Source organism: Kryptolebias marmoratus, linkage group LG2 (assembly GCF_001649575.2).
Source record: "Kryptolebias marmoratus isolate JLee-2015 linkage group LG2, ASM164957v2, whole genome shotgun sequence".
NCBI classification, from domain to species: Eukaryota; Metazoa; Chordata; class Actinopteri; order Cyprinodontiformes; family Rivulidae; genus Kryptolebias; species Kryptolebias marmoratus.
In genome coordinates, this window is record NC_051431.1 from 17,075,015 (window position 1) to 17,093,037 (window position 18,023).

The 18,023-nt window shown below is 43.9% G+C and overlaps 2 protein-coding genes across 4 annotated transcripts in view; both read right to left on the reverse strand.

The window, feature by feature from the left end:
• mmp28 (matrix metallopeptidase 28) overlaps positions 1 to 9,467 on the reverse strand; it is an 18,914-nt gene extending 9,447 nt beyond the window's left edge. Inside the window, exons 1-3 of the mRNA XM_017423938.3 lie at positions 9,145 to 9,467; positions 6,332 to 6,408; positions 4,793 to 4,980 (exon numbers count right to left, since the gene is read on the reverse strand). Coding sequence (XP_017279427.1) covers positions 4,793 to 4,980; positions 6,332 to 6,408; positions 9,145 to 9,285 — 406 coding nt within the window. The 5' untranslated portion in view covers positions 9,286 to 9,467. The remainder of the gene's footprint in view (positions 1 to 4,792; positions 4,981 to 6,331; positions 6,409 to 9,144) is intronic.
• Positions 9,468 to 9,607: 140 nt separating this feature from the next.
• Positions 9,608 to 17,392, reverse strand: taf15 (TAF15 RNA polymerase II, TATA box binding protein (TBP)-associated factor). 3 transcript variants are annotated; one of them, XM_017424017.3, is made up of 16 exons: positions 17,228 to 17,392; positions 16,533 to 16,557; positions 16,277 to 16,310; positions 16,092 to 16,176; positions 15,926 to 15,983; positions 15,395 to 15,708; positions 15,076 to 15,262; positions 12,345 to 12,379; positions 11,776 to 11,808; positions 11,556 to 11,665; positions 11,347 to 11,476; positions 11,171 to 11,263; positions 11,006 to 11,081; positions 10,819 to 10,907; positions 10,582 to 10,723; positions 9,608 to 10,004 (listed from the first exon to the last, which is right to left on the reverse strand). In XM_017424017.3, the coding sequence occupies exons 1-16, from the start codon at positions 17,235 to 17,237 to the stop codon at positions 9,965 to 9,967; spliced, it is 1,461 nt and encodes a 486-aa protein (XP_017279506.1). In that variant the 5' UTR covers positions 17,238 to 17,392; the 3' UTR covers positions 9,608 to 9,964. The 3 variants fall into 3 exon arrangements, with proteins under 3 accessions (XP_017279506.1, XP_017279507.1, XP_024863348.1); XM_017424018.3 differs by lacking the exon at positions 12,345 to 12,379; XM_025007580.2 differs by lacking the exon at positions 10,819 to 10,907 and having other exon boundaries at positions 10,582 to 10,630; positions 11,061 to 11,081.
• Between the last annotated feature and the right edge of the window lie 631 nt (positions 17,393 to 18,023).

An 18,023-nucleotide genomic window follows, 5' to 3' on the forward strand; every position in this document is an offset into this window, starting at 1 on the left:
GGGGGGGGGGGGGGAGATCGTCTGATAGCTACAGTAATTGTTTTTGGGGGGTGCAGTCAGACTGTGCTCGGTGCTCGTGTCAGGAGGCAGGGTCTCTCTGACTGTAGGAACAACAAGTTCCAAAAACGATCCATTATTGGACGAACAGAACACGTTTAACGTGCGGCGATTCAGAAATGACACGTTCAGAACAACATTCTGCTTATAATGCACTAAAATAACGGCCCCATGTGTTCACGTATCTGTCTGTTAGCAAAATATTTCATGACCCACTGGACGGATTTTAATGAAACTCTCAGTCATTAATCATTAGATGTATCTCTACAACCGATTAGCTTCTGGAGTCGATTAGGTTCAAGATGGCCGCCACAGCCAACTGACTTTAAAAACCACATAAGTAGCTATACGTCAGTCGGTTTTACAGCTACAGCTAAAAGTTGATGTGGTAGTAGCTGAGAGTCATCCCCATCACAGTGTTTGAGTGCTAACAGATTGAGTGAAACCTCTGTTTTAAAACGGCATCATTAACTATTTGGATTCAACTCTGTCTGTTAGCAAAATATCTCAGGAACCGCTGGACAAATTTCAACGAAACTTTCAGAAAGTAATCACTGGATGTACGTTTTCAAATGATTCTCTTTTGGAGCCAACCCTATTCAAGATGGCCGCCACAGCCAGCTGATCTTAGAAAACAAACATGGCTATAACCTTTTACTTTTACAGATATTGAGCTCAAATTTGGTGGGCGTCGTAGCTTTGAGTTATTTACCATATGTACTCCAAGTGCTACTCATTCTGCAATAACTTTCCTTAAAACCTTCGCATTTCTAATCAACTTAAGTTACTCTGAAGGACACACGAGACAGAGCTATCCTCCAAACTCATCTCCCAACATCAGACGCTCTCAGCCTGGAACTCCAACATGGATTCCTCCGAGGAAGCCTTTCCTTTATAAGGCGGCTGCTCTTTCAGGCCGCGTACATGACTCACTCGGAGTGCTTACCGTGGCCGAGCCAGGCAGAGCGTCTGTTCTGTAAATATTAGTGGGAACAGCCACGAGATTCAACACGTCCGGGTCTGTTTTTACTTCTCCCCTGGAAGCTCGGCGTCAGCAGCTGCGCTCAAACTAAACACCATCCAAACACAGCCCAGCTGAAACCACGCGCCTCCTCCTCGAGCTGCTGCAGCCGTGGGCGCAGTCTTTGGCAGGCAGCATCATCTGTCAAACAGCCGAAACCGTTTTCACATCGCACGGGCAGACTGACTCCAGGAGACAGGAACGGAGGAAGGCGGTGCTTTAAGTTCAGTCTAAGAAAAGAAAAAAAGGAATGATACCTTTCTGGGGTTATATTGCAATCTGGGAGCTTCTGTCAGGCTTTGTTGCTCCTTGTTGTGTGAGAACAGATTCAACGTTTGACTGTGAGAGGAAAGACGCAGGCACCGCGAGGAGCCCTGAACGCCAAACGGCGAGTTTAAACCTCGAACATCACCTGCATACACCTGAGAGCAGAGTCAAAATCAGCAGCTATGGGTGACGACTTTGTTCAGGAGGAAAGTTAGCAGGAAACTGAAACCACCATCCTTTTTCTGCTAAATCACACATGGGCAAGTTGTGGCCCGAGGGCCAGAAGTGGTCGCTGGACCGTTTCCAATTGGCCCTGGATAAAAGTAAAGCAGAGAAAACCAGCATTTTACTCATGAATCTAAACAACGAGGGCTAAGTGAAGCGACTGGGCTATAATTGTTGGCGGCAAATTGCGCGGGAGTTTCGGTAAGTTCACAGGGGGTTCTCAGTTTCCTCGCGCGGGTTGCAAAACAGTCTTTGTGTCGCTGGGATTTAAAACACGTTCAGAAAATCTGCCCGACACATTCACTCTCAAAGTCGTCGCTTTTTTTTCTTTTTTTGGCGCTCGTCTCAAACCCGTCTCTCAGGTTAGTTTCCGCGAGGCAGAATTGCGAGACAGGTGTTGGGAGCGTTTGGCGACCCGTGAAACCAAACTGTGACGGACCGGAGAGACGAAGAAAATAAACTATGATCAAACTGAGACATACTAATTAGGACTCTTTGTGGCGACAAAATAATAAAAAAAAAAAAAAATTGGCACATGTAATGGAAAATTTTAATGTTGTTCTTTTTAACAGTAACATGTATAACAATAATTATGATTCTTGCAATGAAGTTATTCTTCTACCTGTTATGTTTTGTATCAAGGTTTGAAATGTTTTTGTTCTTTGTTCTATGTGGGAACTGAGGAAGCCTCTGGTCTTCCCTTACTCCTCTCTTCTGAAATTCTGTATTATCAGATGTTCTTCGTGAGAAACGAAGCTGCTCAGTAACTAAAAGTGTGACTAAAAAATGATGTCATGAAGCCTCGCTATAAAAGTGTAGGTTGTTTTTCTTTCGGGGGCTCTTCTCCTGACTGAGTACAGTGACTGTTGTATCTGAACTCTCTTTTGCCTTTGGAATAAAATTCTTTCTCAAGGACAAAGATCGATCTTTCTCTTGATTCTCTGAAACAGACATCTCACTACTTGATGATTATTATTTGCCACTACACACGTCATTCACAAGAACATAGGATGATTGTCGCAGCTTATTGGCAGTTTTGTACGTCTGAAAACGTGTCACGGGCATCAATTCAGTGAAAATCTACGTATTTTCTCACAGTTTTTGTCTCCAAATAGTTGGTCTCCAACTTTTACGGCCCAATGAGATGTTAGCTTTACCCCAAAGATTTTAGATAAAGACAGGCTTTTAGTTTCAGGTCTCAGTTCAGTAAAGTCGGTAGCAGCATCAGGGTAAAGATGAAGGCTTCAAAACAAAAATACAAACAAAATAAAACAGTCTTGATATTTTTCTCAGAAGTGTCTGCTTATGGACAGCAAGTCTGATAATAACCCATGTTGCCAACTACGTTACTGTGTTTCCATCACTGAAAAAGACCTGAAACGGTTGTTTTCAGCCTAACGTGTGGCTTTAACTGAGCCAACATGGCCGTGTAGGAACAAATAGTCGCCGCCTCGTCCAAAGTGCACATTTTATCTGCATTTTGTTCCGTTGTTGTTGTTTGTTCGGCTTGTTTTTCTTAGCGCAAACATCTGATGCGAATCGGAAGCGAATCTTCCAACAAGGTTCCTTGGTGCCACCAGCTGAAACATATTTCGGAGGAACAAAGCGGTGCCACAGCTCCACCAGTGCTGCTCATCTGGATCAGAGGGCGGGTGAAGCCGGATCTGTGGGAGGCCTAACCTGAGGGGGTAAAAGCTGCTGCTTGGTTTTGTGCATCCGGGCCGCCTGCCACGTGAATCACTGAAATAACGACAAACAAACAAAGAACAGGACATGAGCCCTACAGCGCAGGTTCATCCACCCAGGCCTCTGATTGGCCACACAGGTTGGCGGAGGACAGATCCCGTTCAGTCTGCGCCCGTTTACCGGAGAGGAACCGTGTCGGGCGCCGACATGAGGACGCAGCAGGGAACGTTGCCCGCCGCTGCCGTGGCTTCATTCCCCCGAGCATTAGCCAGCGTCGGGAAAAGGAACGCGCTCCGTGAGGCCCGGAGGCGAGAGCGGGCAGAGACGAGCTCCACGGCGCCGTCTTCGGGGCACACGCAAACACCCCCCACCCCCACCCCCCACCCACCCACACACAAAAAAAAACCTTTCTCTAATGAAGAAATGGGTCCAGAGCTGGAGGAAGCAACCCGCTGAAAAACAAAAATTCAAGGTGAATCCGAGGCAGATGAGCCTCTTTAGGACGACGACGCCTTTGAGGATCAAAAACAAAGATTTAATCTAAAGCAGCATCCCTTGAAGGAACACACATTTCCCGCTGCACTCGGAACATGTCCAGGGGATGACTCTCAGCTGCTACCACGTCGAGTTTCAGCCCATTATCTGTCAAACTGTCTGAGCTGTAGCCATATTTGGGTTTCCTCAGGTTGGCTGCGTCAACCAGCTGGACTCCAAAGGGTATTCAGATGTAGTCACAGGGCGGTTACATGATCGCCTGCCTTTCATGGACGTAGGTGACGACGAGGAGCCCAAACGTGAGCTGAAAACGCTGACTGCACATATTTGCCACACTTGTCTCCATCAGGGGACAAATTACACCCTTCAGTAATTCTCAGAGCTTTTCTCTAAAGCTCCCCAAACCTATGAGATGTGTGTGTGTGGGGGACGACTTTGTCCTCAATTACTCTGTGGAATCTGCAAACACTTTGGCAGAACTCAGCTGGACTTTTAACAGCAGAAAATTGTGATAATTTCTCATCTGGCTGTGGGAAGAGGAGGGGCACACCGCGGAAATGTAAGAAACGAGCAGATGTTTTCTACAAGAGAGGGAGAGCTGGAGATGTGTTATTTATCGCTGTTTACGGGAAAGCTCGGATATCTCACTGCACGAACTGAAACATTATCAACAGAGGTAAAGCAAAAATAAAAAAAGAGACCTTGAGAGTTTCTCAGAGCAGAGGAAAAGGCTGTTTCCAAAACAAGCTGAGACGCTGCGCAGAATGTAAATAAAAGGAGTCTTTTTCTTAAAAAAAGATCTGCTTGTTGTGGATTTGATGCCAGCATCGTGTTTGTTACTGTGATGTTGTCTTACCCACACCCTGAACACTAACACTCTGTGCAAAACTCAGATTGAGCACACAGTGCTGTGCAAAAGTCTTGAGCTGTCCCTCATTTCTTCTCGATTTGCCTCCAAGGAGTCAGACTTTCACGTGAGACATGCGTGGAAACGCATCTTCTGGGTCTCCCAACTTCGCGTCTCAGAGGCGACGGGAATACCTTGTTCACTGGCTCGTCTCCCGCGGCGCTTCGGTTCGCCCCTCCCAGTGAAGACGACGTTCACTCTCTGCGCCCAGATCTTCTGGCTGCCCTCGTCCGACACGCCGCAGCGGGGCTCGGCCATCTGCTGCAGGGTGGCGCTGTCCAGCCGCCCTGTGACGGGCAGACGGGACAGCCACTGGAACTCTCTGCAGAGAGACAGAAAAATAAATAAATAAATAAAAACACCTGAACCCCTGCTGAGAAAAGACGATTTCTTCTGCAGAAGTTTGCTCCGGCTTTTTATAGACGGAGGTGAAGGAGAAGCTTTGAAAAAACAAAAAAATCATTTTGCTAGAAAATAGTTATTTATTTAAATGTAAACTTATACAGTAAACTGGTACAGACCGCACAGTGTACCATCGTGTCTTTTTTATTCATTTTGTGTGATAAAACAAGCAGGAACTGGGTACACAAGTTTGAGTTCATTGTGGTTTTTCTCTAATCCACACAGTTATACGGCTCAAATTTATGAACATATATTCACCTAAATCTGTCTTTTAACTTGACTTGATTGACTGCAGCTGGTTTTTCTTTGCCATCTAAAGGATTTATGTGACAGAACTCACGAGACTGACTAATACCCAGAACGATGGGCAACACCAAGGGACTAAGTGACGATTTAAGAAGGCAAGAAAGATGGTTAAGATGTTCAGGAACTACCGAGGCTAAAGCCTGCCATGCGTTACATCAGCATGGACAGAGAGAGAGAGGGTGCCCGCCGACCGAGAAAGAAGCTCCCGTTTCTAAAGAGATGCCTTCAATACACAGCTACCCACAGGTTTTACAGGCCAGACAGGACGAGGACCGAGTTATTTGGCCACAATGACAGGAAGCATGTTTGGAGGAGTCATGGTGGGGCCTTTCAAACCCATCTCAACATCAGCTGTCAAGCATGGCGGTGGTAGCAGAATGACATGGAACGAATGGAATAACGAAGGAGGAGGTCTGCTTCCACATCCCTTAACTTTGTCTCCAACCAACAGCTCGATGGCTGAAACCTGGACACTGTTGTTCCAACGGGACAGTGATCCCAAACCCATCAAAGCTGATTTCTGATTGGAGGAAACAGGCTAACTTTAAGGTTCTGATTGCCAAATGAATATTAGTGGGGACGTATTTGTACGTTCAAGCCTGGTTGTGTAGGTTTGACGAAAATGGATTTCTTTACAAACCCAGCCACTTTTTGCCCAAGAATTCAGTTTCAGCCGCAGTTTTCCCAGTCGGCTCCCGGGACACCGAGAAGACTGGGCCACAAGGCGAGCTTCCTGAAATTCCTGGGTGGTTCAGAGAGGGTTCAGGAGATGTTTCCAGCGAAGAGACGAGGGTGTGTTTCACAGCGCACCGTTCAGCCCCAAGGCTTGTCCCCCCACACCGAGCTCATACGAAAACCACTAAACACAATCAGCTCCTCCCACTCGCCAGGAGAAATCAAAAAGGAACGCTCTACACCGCCCAGAAATGCCTCAGCTTCTCACGTCCTCGCCTGATGTCACTCACCGGATGGCCGACTGCAGCTCGGCCGAGTTGGGGCTCTGGTGCTCATGATGGAGGTAGCCATACTTTTCCAGAAAACCCTGCAACAGCAAACGCACATATTCACTTTAACACGTCGTTTTGCAAACAAATATTAAAAAAAAAAAAAATGCACATGGGCCACCCGTATAACCAAAAACCCTCAGGTGTCCCTCGGATTCACAGCTATTATTTCGAAGGAATTTCCCATAAATCCAAAACATCAAGAACCGCGCTAAGGTTTAGCACAAATTAAATCCTTTTTTTTTTTTTTTTTACAAACGAACCAACGGGGTACATGACAACAGATGCTGCATGCGGTGATTTAATACTGTTTTGCGTGTTCAGACAGCTCCGCGGCCACAACAATGATTACAGATGTTGAGGTGGAAATTAACATCAGGAGTGTTTTGGCAATAAGGGAGCACAGAACAAAGATGTCCCTGCGTCTCATTAGAGACACCGAGCACGCTAAAGGGCTTTGGGTAAACATGTAACAGCCTGACGGTACAAATTCTTTACGAACCCTAAACCAGCTGAAGTGCAATTAAATTAAACAGGTTTTTTTCTTTTCTTACTCTTGCAGAAGATACTGTTATACCTTTATTCGTATGCTAAGATGTAATTAGTCACTCTGGCTTTAAACTGAGCCTGCACGCCTGATAAATGAGAGAAGTTCCCGTCTGTGAAGCTGACACCATCTACTTTTAGGACCAGTTCAAAAATTTTATATTTTCGGTTAGCTTGTGTTATACCTTTAAATACACTGCTACAGGTTCAGACTGCCAGAGGACGTGCTGATCAGTAGGGGCGTAACGGTACACCTATAGTTCATCAAGACCTCGGACCACAACCCGGAAGCTGAAGCCAGAACGGGGCCAAGTTTGAAGTCCTGCACTCAATATTTTTTTTTTTTCCCCCAGGTACTGATCCGTGTTGATTCACCACTGCTGAATGTTCACATATTCATCCTTCCAACAGTAGTAATTATTTATTTCATGCTTGGAAGGAAAAGGATGTAACGCCATGATCGTGAGCGGGACCTAAAGCCCCCACATCCCTCCTGAGCAGACTCTGGTTCCAAACATACAACATGGCACCAGCTGTAAACTGGGACCTGCCACAGAGAGAAGGTCGGGACGGTTGGCCTGTTACTATAATAGACCGACTGTCTCCATCTTCTCTCGTTGCTGGGAGCTGAAGTCAGCCGGAACTGCTTTACTGAAGCTGCCATGTTGTTGAGCTTTAAGTCCCGCCTACTTCTATGTACTATAATTGGATTAAATTGGAAGCTGAAATTGTTCGTTAATGTTTGGACTGAGTTGTACTTTATGTAATTAATGTAATGACATTCTTTTTGTATAGTTCCCCGAGCAGAAATATACACAGTATCGTACATAGTTACACTTTTAAATCCAGTTTCAATTTAATTCATCTCTGTTTTCTTATGTAGCCCCAAAATCAGCTCAGGTCACGACACAAGAAAAATAAAAGATCCTAATTCAAATCTAACTTAAGTCAGTTCATTTTAATTCAATGCAATCACATACGGAACATTAAGATTAGTAAAGGTTATTTATATCCAGAAGCCAGCAGACTGTGTCCAGTCTTTCCTCAGAGCAACCCTCACCCTGAACATCACATTGGGGACAGTGGGAAGGAACGTCCGTCTTTTAACGGGAGGAAACTTCCAGCAGAGCCAGGCTCAGGGTGCCTCGGTTTGAGACGACAGGAAAGAGACACAAACACTGAAGAATCGGTTCAGCTGCAGCTTCTACTCGAAGGAAAACGCAAGTCTGCAAACTTTGATTTCTAAATTCAGAGCAGGATTACGGAGGGTGTGGATCCTTGGGGTAGAGCTACTTTTGGGGACCTGTAAGCATTTTTTTTAAACCTACATAAGCTAGAATACTGGTTCCATGTAGATTAAATTTAAGGTTTTTAGTGTTACAAAGCAGAGCAGTTCTTAACTTTAATATAACCCTGAAAGTGTGAAGCACAGAAACGTATCAGCCCACCGTATGAAACTCAGTCTAACCACAGCTGCACAGACCAGTGGATCTGAGCGGTTTCTTTAAATAAAATCAAAACAAAGTTCATTTTTCCTTGGACCAATTAGCTTTAAAGTGTCATGGCAATAAAAGAGAAGGTTTAGTATATCTGTGAGCCAAATAACATGGAACAATCTAATCTAAACAATCTTTTATAAAGATTACACAAAGCAAAATAAGATGCAACTACAACAAAATGTCATTTTCAGGACCCCGTTACCAGACTTTATGAAAAATAAGCTGTCTGATAGACGTTAAATCTATGAAGAGACTTTGCTGCTTGGACCTTGGGATGAAAATGCAGAATAATCCCATAAAACGGCAACATTGATTCAGGGTTCCACAAAGAAATATGAATATTTACAAACAATTATGGCTCAGAATTAGATCAGGTCATTAAATATAACTAAACTATAGCACTGTATTGACAGTAAAGACTTCCTACAAATAAGCACTGAAGTTAACGTAGGCTTCAACAAAGAAACTCTTTCCAGTAATCCGTTTCTGCACCTCATTGAAAACAAAAAAAAGGTGTTTGGAAAACTTTTTTTTTTATTAAAGAATGTTATTTTGGAGGAACAGCCCAGCAAAAAGAGAAAATTAAACTGATCCACATTTATAAATGTTTAACATAATTTAACCTAAATAACTGCTTGGATTCACTTAAAGCCCCACTGTCAGATTAACACCAAGCCTAAACATTTACATGCTGCCTAAAGTCAGAGCTCTGTGTTCTGATGGGAGTACCTCAGGGTCCAGGGGCAGCGGGGATCCCCGGCCGGAGCGAGCGGCGAGCAGTGCGGTCACAGCCAGGATCCAGAGCCTCCTCATGTCCCCCCCGGCGGCCAGTGGCTGGTTCCCCGGCGAGCACGGCGTCACAACGTGCATTTCTGCTCAGCGGCCACTCCCCTCCTCATGGCTGTCAGCGGCAGCGGAGAGCACACACACAGCTGACTGCATCGCCGTCAGGACGGGCTGAGCTAATCCAGAGGAAGAGGAGGAAGGCCAGCACCGCCCCTCTGCTGGAGCCTGTTCTGCTGCTGCTTCAAGGCAAAAACACTACTGTACATCCTGGCTGCTTCAAGGAGTGGAGATCTTAAAGTTCCTCTTTTATTGTTGGAAAACATTTGCACAAGTTCACACAAATAACAGTGGGAGGAAAAAAAAACAAACTGTTTTAATAGGGTTTCTGAAGAAAAACTCATAAGAACATAAGTAAAATGTTTTATTCCATTTATACAAAACAATGGTTCAATGTCTACCTCAAACCATCTGCATCTAGAGTCTCAGAAAAATAAAAATGTACATAGAAAGGAAAAGGAAAAAAAAATAAAATAAAGAAACAAACAAAAAAAAAAAAGTGACCACATGTCAACAGTGCCCATCAGCCCCTTCACATTAGCTCGTTGAATCCCTCACTTACAGATGAACAGTAATACTTAAGATGAACAAACTACAAAAACAGACAAGTCTTAATGTTTCAAACATCCCTCTCCCCTTTTCGTTTCCTAAAGATACCCCCCCGTGGCGAACTCGAGGGCTGGAATGGTTCGCCGCGACTCGATGTTTAGTATGGCCGATCTCTTCTGTCGTCCCTACGGTCACCCCTGAGGAGACAGAAAACACGTGTCGTGGGCTGGATTCTTAAAAAGATCATTCATCCGTGTCATTGAACCAGCAGCTGCACAGATGAAGGTGAGATGATATCAACTGTGCATCTCAAATATCTTAAAGGACGACGCCATCTTCCAGTGAAGCAGACCTCCAATAACTCCCCCCCCAACAGGGGGTCAAATGTCAGACATGACATCATTTCCTGTGGTGGGTCTCAGGATACATTGTGATCACGTTGATGACAAAATGGAATCAAGGTCAGACTAGCCGACGAAATGCAAATCTCACTGCGGTCTCCATAGTTTTAAGATGATCATTTAAACTCTTCCTCATTTGGAAACAAGAAATATGTCCTTAACCATGAAACCTTGTTCCAGGGAAAACAATATTCACTGAGAGTTCCTGCAGACTTTGTAAAAGAAGGCGATGCTGTGTTTATAAGTTATACAGATAACGGAGCAGCTCAGGACTTTATTAAGCTGATGATGCCCCCTTCTGGTCATGCAACCAAATAATTTTAGCAGAGATGGTAGTCTTATGAGTGCAAAAGGTCAAGAAACTTGAACCAACCTTCCTCCCATTTTGTAGCCACCTCCGAATCCTCCGCCGCCACCGCCGCCTCCATAGCTGCCACGATCTCCACCGCGGAAACCTCCACGGCCCCTGAAGCCGCCACCTCGATCGCCGCCAAATCCACCCCTGCCTCCACGATCTGCAGGTGATTGCGACAAAATGAAAGCAAAGTTTGTACAATGACTATAGCTGGATCTTTATGTCTAGAAAAAAAAAGAGACAAAAAGCACTCACCTCCACCTCCAAAGCCTCCATCTCCTGGTTTAGGCGCGCCACACTTGTTGCACTCCTGCCGCCGTGCAAAATTCATGTTGCCACAAGAGCTAAAAAGTAAAAATCAGAGCAGCGTTTATAGTTATAAGTGAGATCAGGTCCATGAAAAAAAAAAAAAAAGCCTAAAAAGGATCAATCGAAGACTAACCTGTTGGGGCAAGGCCAGTCTCCTCCCTTAACGTCAAAGTTGGGTCCTCCGCCACCGCCACCTCGGCCTCTGAAACCTGAACATACCCGAACAGATCAAACCCAGAACGGCGACACCAGCACTTCATGTTCTCATCTGTTTAGCTGTGACAGCCTGATTTCCCACCTCCTCTGCCCCCTCTGAAGCCTCCTCTCTGCGTGAACTCGGCTCTGCGGGTGGCGAACGAGACTTTGATGGGTTTGCCATTGAATTCCTTTCCTAAAATGGAAAAGAAAAGTGCTGTCACAGAGAGGAATTACTCCAGAATAAAAAAGGAAGGAGAGAAAAGCCAACGTGCTCACCGTCAAACCAGTCAATAGCAGCCTTGGCTGAAGGAGGGTCATCGAATGAAACAGTAGCTTCTCCTTTTGGCTGGCCGGTGGCCTTGTCGGAGTAAATATTGATCATCGGCTGGCCAGTCTTCTTATTGACCTAAAAAGAACGAGTACACTGATAATCTGCGTCAAGCTGAAGCGGGTCAAAAGAAAAGGACATTAAACCGATCCTGCACCTTGATGATGCCAATTTGCTTGAAGTAGTCTCCAACTTCCTGGACTGTGGCATCTTCTCCAAGTCCCTGGACAAAAATGGTGTTGTTGTCAGAGTTGTCCTGCTCTCCGGCTGTGGACAGAAAAAAAAAGGAGGAAGACATCAGCAATGACTGAAGACGGAGGTCCGAGTTGAGTAAACAAATCCACACTCGACCGGGCAAACTTTGGAGCCTGTCCCACCTGAGTCATCCCTGGAGCCATAATCTCGAGAGCCTGAGTGACAGAAGAGGATAGAAGGCATAACTTTAACGAGGAGGCTCTCAACGCTCCGGACAGATTCACACAACAAATCAACTGCAGCCCTATCAATCTTTAACAGTAACTTCAATAAACCTTATGTTTGTAGCTGTATGTTGTGAGGTTTTGTACCGTTGCATCACATACCAATACCTTGCAACATGATCAGAAATGCTCTTTTTTTTTTCATTTGAGCTTATACCAGAAATAAAAACCACCAAGATGACTTTAAAGATGTCCCTCCTTCGTCCTGGGAACGCCTCTGTCATTTACAATCATCCTTCCTTCATGCAGTAATACCATTATTTTACAACTCCAAGTTCTTTACCATATCTGATGACATTTATGAGAAGTAGCTTTAGGTGGAGTTCCTTGAGATTCTGGACATGGAAATGGTGGCATTCACTGAGTTTGTTTTTCTTTTCTTAAACCCCCCTTTTAACCCTCTGCTCTGTTTAACTCAAGCTCTTTCCTCCTCCCCCACCGACACAGTTCTGATGCTCGTCACTTACCACCAAAATTTTTGTAGCCACCACGGTCACCACCTCTGCAGAGGAAAAATTGGAGATATGATGGCTTTTCCTTTGTTCCAACTGAGAGCTCAAAGCTCCCCTACATCCACACCAGTATGCATTCCTGCCAGGGTGTGCGACTATGGTGGAAATGTCTCACACGAGGAATGAGTTAGTCTTTGGCATTACAGATCAATAAACAGACGAACTTGGAAGTTCTGGCTGAACATTCAGGCAGACGAGTGAAGACAATCACGTCAATGAGTTACCATTTACAAAAGGTTTTGGTACTTTGCTTTTCATGTGGCCAGATTGGGTATAAAAATGCTGATGAAACAGCTGAATTGGATTTCAATTGAGCCAAATTGGTGTCAAAAAGGAGCAGCAACCAATGAGCAATCTTCCACCGATTGCGTCTATAAGATCCTTTAACAGAGGTCCAAGTTTTAGTTCATTCACTCTGAACACCTGTAGTATAAAATGTAGATCCATGTTAACACAATAAACATGCTCACCATAGTCAAATACACAATACCTGAATGCATTTTACTGATTTAAGTAGCTACAAATAAAAATGAAAAAAAAACTAGGCCTGTCTGGAGATTTTAAAGAAATGTAAAAGCACCGTCTAACTATATAATCCTGTCCTCTAAAAATAAGCAGTTTTTAGACTAAAGTCAAGCTCCAGAAACTTAAATACGGACGTGTTTTCACTCCTTCACTGCTGAATCCAATTGTTGATGCTCCTAATCCTTCTTCAAAATATACCTCAGTAAACAGCATTACTGCCTGCCCAAACTGATCGTCATGTCTTACTACTTCGTCTCATTTAAGGCTTTTAATCATTGAAAAACAAATATATATACATAGTTTAGGGCATTCAGAACACTTTCTGCAACAAGACTGTTCTTAGTTACAGAATGAAAATGTGTTTTCCAGATCTGGGGGTGTGAGGTGGGGTTCACCCCCACCTGTGTGGACCTTAGGCTCTCGATAATAACCAGTCTGGTTCTTGTTACCCGCTGCTGCTTCAGCCAAACCATTCCTTCTTTAAGACCGCGCTACACCTTACACGTTTAGGCTCCGCTACCTTCCCCCTCGGTGACCGACGAGGGCCGGGGTAATATTGCGACATTGTGCAAAAGGTCATGAATGCACCGTGACAAGTTCCTGTTTTGTTTTTGACTTCAGTCATTGTAGGCACTTTAGGGATGTCGAACTTGGGGCGAGGGGAGGGTTGTGACGTTGCTGAAATGGGCTACGCTCGCTGCAGTTTTCTTTTTAAGCAGGAGGTGTCAGTACTGTGAGAACGCCGCTGCACAGCAGAAATACAGAGTCATCGTACAGGAAGTGCATTTCTCCGTTCAAACACATTTGCTTTAAACTTTTCAAAGCCTTTATGGCCAGTATTACCGTTGTCACAACCACACCGTTGCAGTTTTTAGAATCTGCTGGACACAGCAATACCTTTTTACTGCCCAGTCCTACTTGGTAACGTAGTCAGGAGAGCATTTTTGTGTAAGTTTCTGTGAACTACAATGCACCTTTTGCAGGTTATGACAGGGAGACAATGTAGAAAACTACAGGAAATACTTGTTTCCATTAAAACAAGGTACAGCTCAACTCCCCTTTGATTTGTTTTTCTCTTTACATTTCAAATACCACCTCTTCCTACCTCAGACAACATTTGTCTGGCATGACAAGTTTCATGATGAACACTTGGGAAACTACTTTTGGTCATTTGTGAACACAACAACTTCCAGTACACTGCCCACACACCAAGTTTTGCACAGTTCATCTCCAAAAACAACCCATTCTGGAGGTCGAACAGCTGTGATTTACCAAGCACAGATTTTTATGTGTCTTTATCCGACATGAAGGTGCTTTTAGTGCAAAGATTTCTTTTCACTGCCCCCTTCAGGAGTAACCACAACACCTGCCTCTTCTGTCACACCAGTCCTCTGCTTGTCCTCCTTCAACACATTCAGTTCAGTGCAATGACCAATCTGCTCAAACACAGAAGTTTTGCTTCCCGTCTGTGTAGCTAGCGCCACGTGACTCCAACACAGTCCATCCTGAGTAGATGCTGACTGAAGTGGAAAGTAGATTAAGAGTTGAGCCATACCATACAGTGAATAAATGTTATTGTCCCCTACAAAAATGCTTTTTTCCCCCCAAACTTTGTATGTGTTAACACTCCTCAGTCTTGTAAACTGTGTACATCTTCAGAGAGAATCAAAAGGGTCAACTCATTTCATACCGCACAAAGATATTCAGGATATTAGTTGTAAATCCAGGTCTCTGGTGCTTTGTGGACCACTCCAAGTTGATGTGACCAGTGTCTCCTTCAGTTTTAAGACCCTCATTGTGACCTTCATTGGGTCAAACAAGCTACTAAACCACGTTCGTATGAACAGCAACATGGGTTAACCTTTTTAATGGAAAAACTTCCATTAAAAAAATAAATGAGTAAATAAAAAAACTGAACTTGAGACAGTGCAGACGTGTTAGGGAAGTATTACCTTTCTGGGCAGAAACAACTTTTGATCAATTAGCTTTAAGAAATGTACATATTACCAGTCTGGGGATCTGGAGCTTAAATCTGATGAGTCGTGAAAATCCATTTTTACAGATTCTTTGCATGTGAAACTTAAACATAGTAAAAACAAAATTTCTTCTCATATTTGAATATACAAATGTACCTTGGGGGCAGTGGCACTGTGCAACTTACCCCATACCAGGAGGTTCACCTCTGCCACCACGGTCATAACCGCCACGGTCGTATCCACTGCTGCGGTCGAAACCGCCACGATCGTAGCCGCCGCCACCACCACGGCCACGGCCTCTGAAACCTCCTCCTCCTTCTGAACGGTCGCCATTGTCACGCCCAAACCGTCCACCCTGACCACCACCTTCACCTGGTTCACGGAAAGAGTTACCCAACATTAAGCCACTGACTTACTGAACACTTGAATTACACCTCAGCCAAGTTATGCCGTACTGTAGTTCACAGATGTAGGAAGATCTGTTAGTACAGATGCTACAGGTACCTTCGCTCCATCTTCCATAGCTGCTGCCGCCACTGCTGCCACCACCACTGGCGCCGCTGCCTTGTCCCTGTCCGCTGCCATATCCACCACTGCTCTGTCCGCCGTAGGAGCCCTGTTGCCCATAAGCGCCACCTCCTTGGGCCTGGGCACCACCATAGCTGCTGCTGCCCTGGCTGCCGCCTCCACCGCCATAACCACCTGCACCCTGGCCACCAAAGGATCCTTGTTGCCCATAGCTGTCTCCTCCTCCTTGGGCCTGGCCACCATATGAAGAACCAGATCCTTGTTGACCGTAGGACGGTTTGTCACCATACCTTGGTTTGAAAAGATTACAGTTAATATAAATCAATAAATCCAAAACATTGGGCATGAGGCTAAAGCAAAAAAATGTGCCAAATCTAACAATATGAAGTTTGTTTAACACCTGTTTTCATGTTTAAACACAGATTTATTTTAACACTTTGATTAACTAGACTTGCAGGAAAAATAAATCTGCAAAATAAAAAATTAAAAGATTGTGATCCAGCTTACCCAGATGTTTCTTGCCCGTAACCGCCATAGCTTTGTTGCTGAGGTTGGCTATAACCCTCTGTCAAAACAGTGACAAGTATCTTTACCCAGTTCATCACATAAGGCTTCAATTTAAACTATTTAGTCACTTAAAAGCTAATTCTTTGAAACAGAAAACAAACTGTACCTGTACCCTGTGCTGCACCTTGTTGACCATAACCACTGTAATTCTGTCCCCCATACGAGCCACCAGTATTTCCTTGTCCATAACCCTGTCAACAAAGACACATGGGTTAGGATATATTAATAATAAATGCGGTTGTAAAACAGCTGCATCCAATAGGCTGGTGAATATTTTGGAAACAGTCTCACCTGTCCACCCTGCTGGCCTCCATATGACCCGTAGCTACAAACACAAAAACAGTTTCAGGGTTTAATCGCAGACACCAGAAATATCACAGAAACAGTCCAATACATACAGTAAGAGACTACTAAGAGTATTTTTAAAACACATAAAAAGGTGGAATTAAATTGGAAATAAGTTAATTTGTTGCTTATGTTTCATCTTTTTATGTGTTTGGGTGTATTTTATTAGTTCAAAGGTTTGTGCTGTTTGTGAGTAATTTACCCTTGCGAGCCACCGTAGCCCGAATCTGAAAGCAGAAAAAAAAAACAATGACGGTTAATTTACCAAACAAATTCGCTTTAAAAAGGTCAAATTGTATGTTAAACAGTGTTTTTAAGTGAGAGCGGCTCGGTAAGCAAGAGAAAGATAAAAGTAGGTCAGGGAAATAGGCCGGATTCAGGGGAAAAAAGGCCGACCGCCAGAACGATCACAACAAAATGGCGCTCGATTCAGCGCTGGTGCAGACTATATGCTGGAAACTATCGCCGTTCTTTCTAATGTCAACGCAAAAATAAATAGTTTGGCTTTATAAGGCAGGGTTTGTTTTATTTAAAACTCGGGCTGCGTCAGGACAACAACACTTCTTTCTCAGGAGGAGAACCAGCAGCTTCGGTAGGAACAAAAGACCCATTCAAGTTCGTTAGCAAAAACAATGTCGGAGGCTGAACCACCGCAAGGCCTTGCAATTTATGTTCCCAAATTCAACTAAAAACTTACAAAATATACATGGAGTTGTGTTAACGGAATAATATTTCACGATGAAATATTAGTAACGCAAAAATATGCATCTGTAAAGTGAAAGATTGGTTTTAATCCATGACATAGACGGCGCCACTCCTCGAGGTACGCAACCAAAAAAAAGCTGCGGCGTATGTTTTATTGAGCAAATAAAAAAACACTGAAATATTTATACTCACCAGTGGCCATTACGAACAATTATATATCACTAATTAAAGGGGAAAATAATTGTTTTTCTGACAGGAGCTGAATAAAACTAACTGCTGAAGCTTCGCAGCGCCGAGCTGAAACCACGCCGCCGCTGCCGCACTTTAGGAGCCCCGTCTTCTTCTCCTGTCTGTGGGCCAATTCAGAGCTGCGAATCAGAGCCCCGCTGCACTGCCGCCACCTACCGTTCAGACCACGGAACAGCAGCCACATTACGGCGCGCGAGTCATAGAAAGCTGTGGTGCGCATGCGCAAGTATTAAAAGTTGCTAAAATAAAACAATAAAAAAGACAAAATTATTAAAACAAGTGAAACTTATAAAAGCTATAAAACAATAAAATGACAAAAAAAATCATACTGAAATAAACAGTAAAATTTAATTGGAAACGTAGACTAGACTAGACTAATAAGCTGGCAGCAGCTGAACCAAGAAGCACAAAGACTGAGTTAAAAAAAAATATAAAATTAATATAAACTGATTCACTATTGATGAAAGAAATAAAATATATAGTCTGTGCTATGTTAAGATCTAATCTGTAATGCATCAATTTGAGTGCATTGGTATGTTAGTAATACTTACAAAAACTGCAATAATAAGATCCCATAAATAATTTATTAGGATTTGGTCATCATAGTTACAAGTGGATTACTGGTTGTTTGTTCATCCATACAGCCAATAAATTTGTGATTTTCTAAAGTAAAAACATTCATTTAAGCCTTTTTTAGTTATTACAATTGTGCGTTTTGAAAATACTTTTGCTCTTAAAA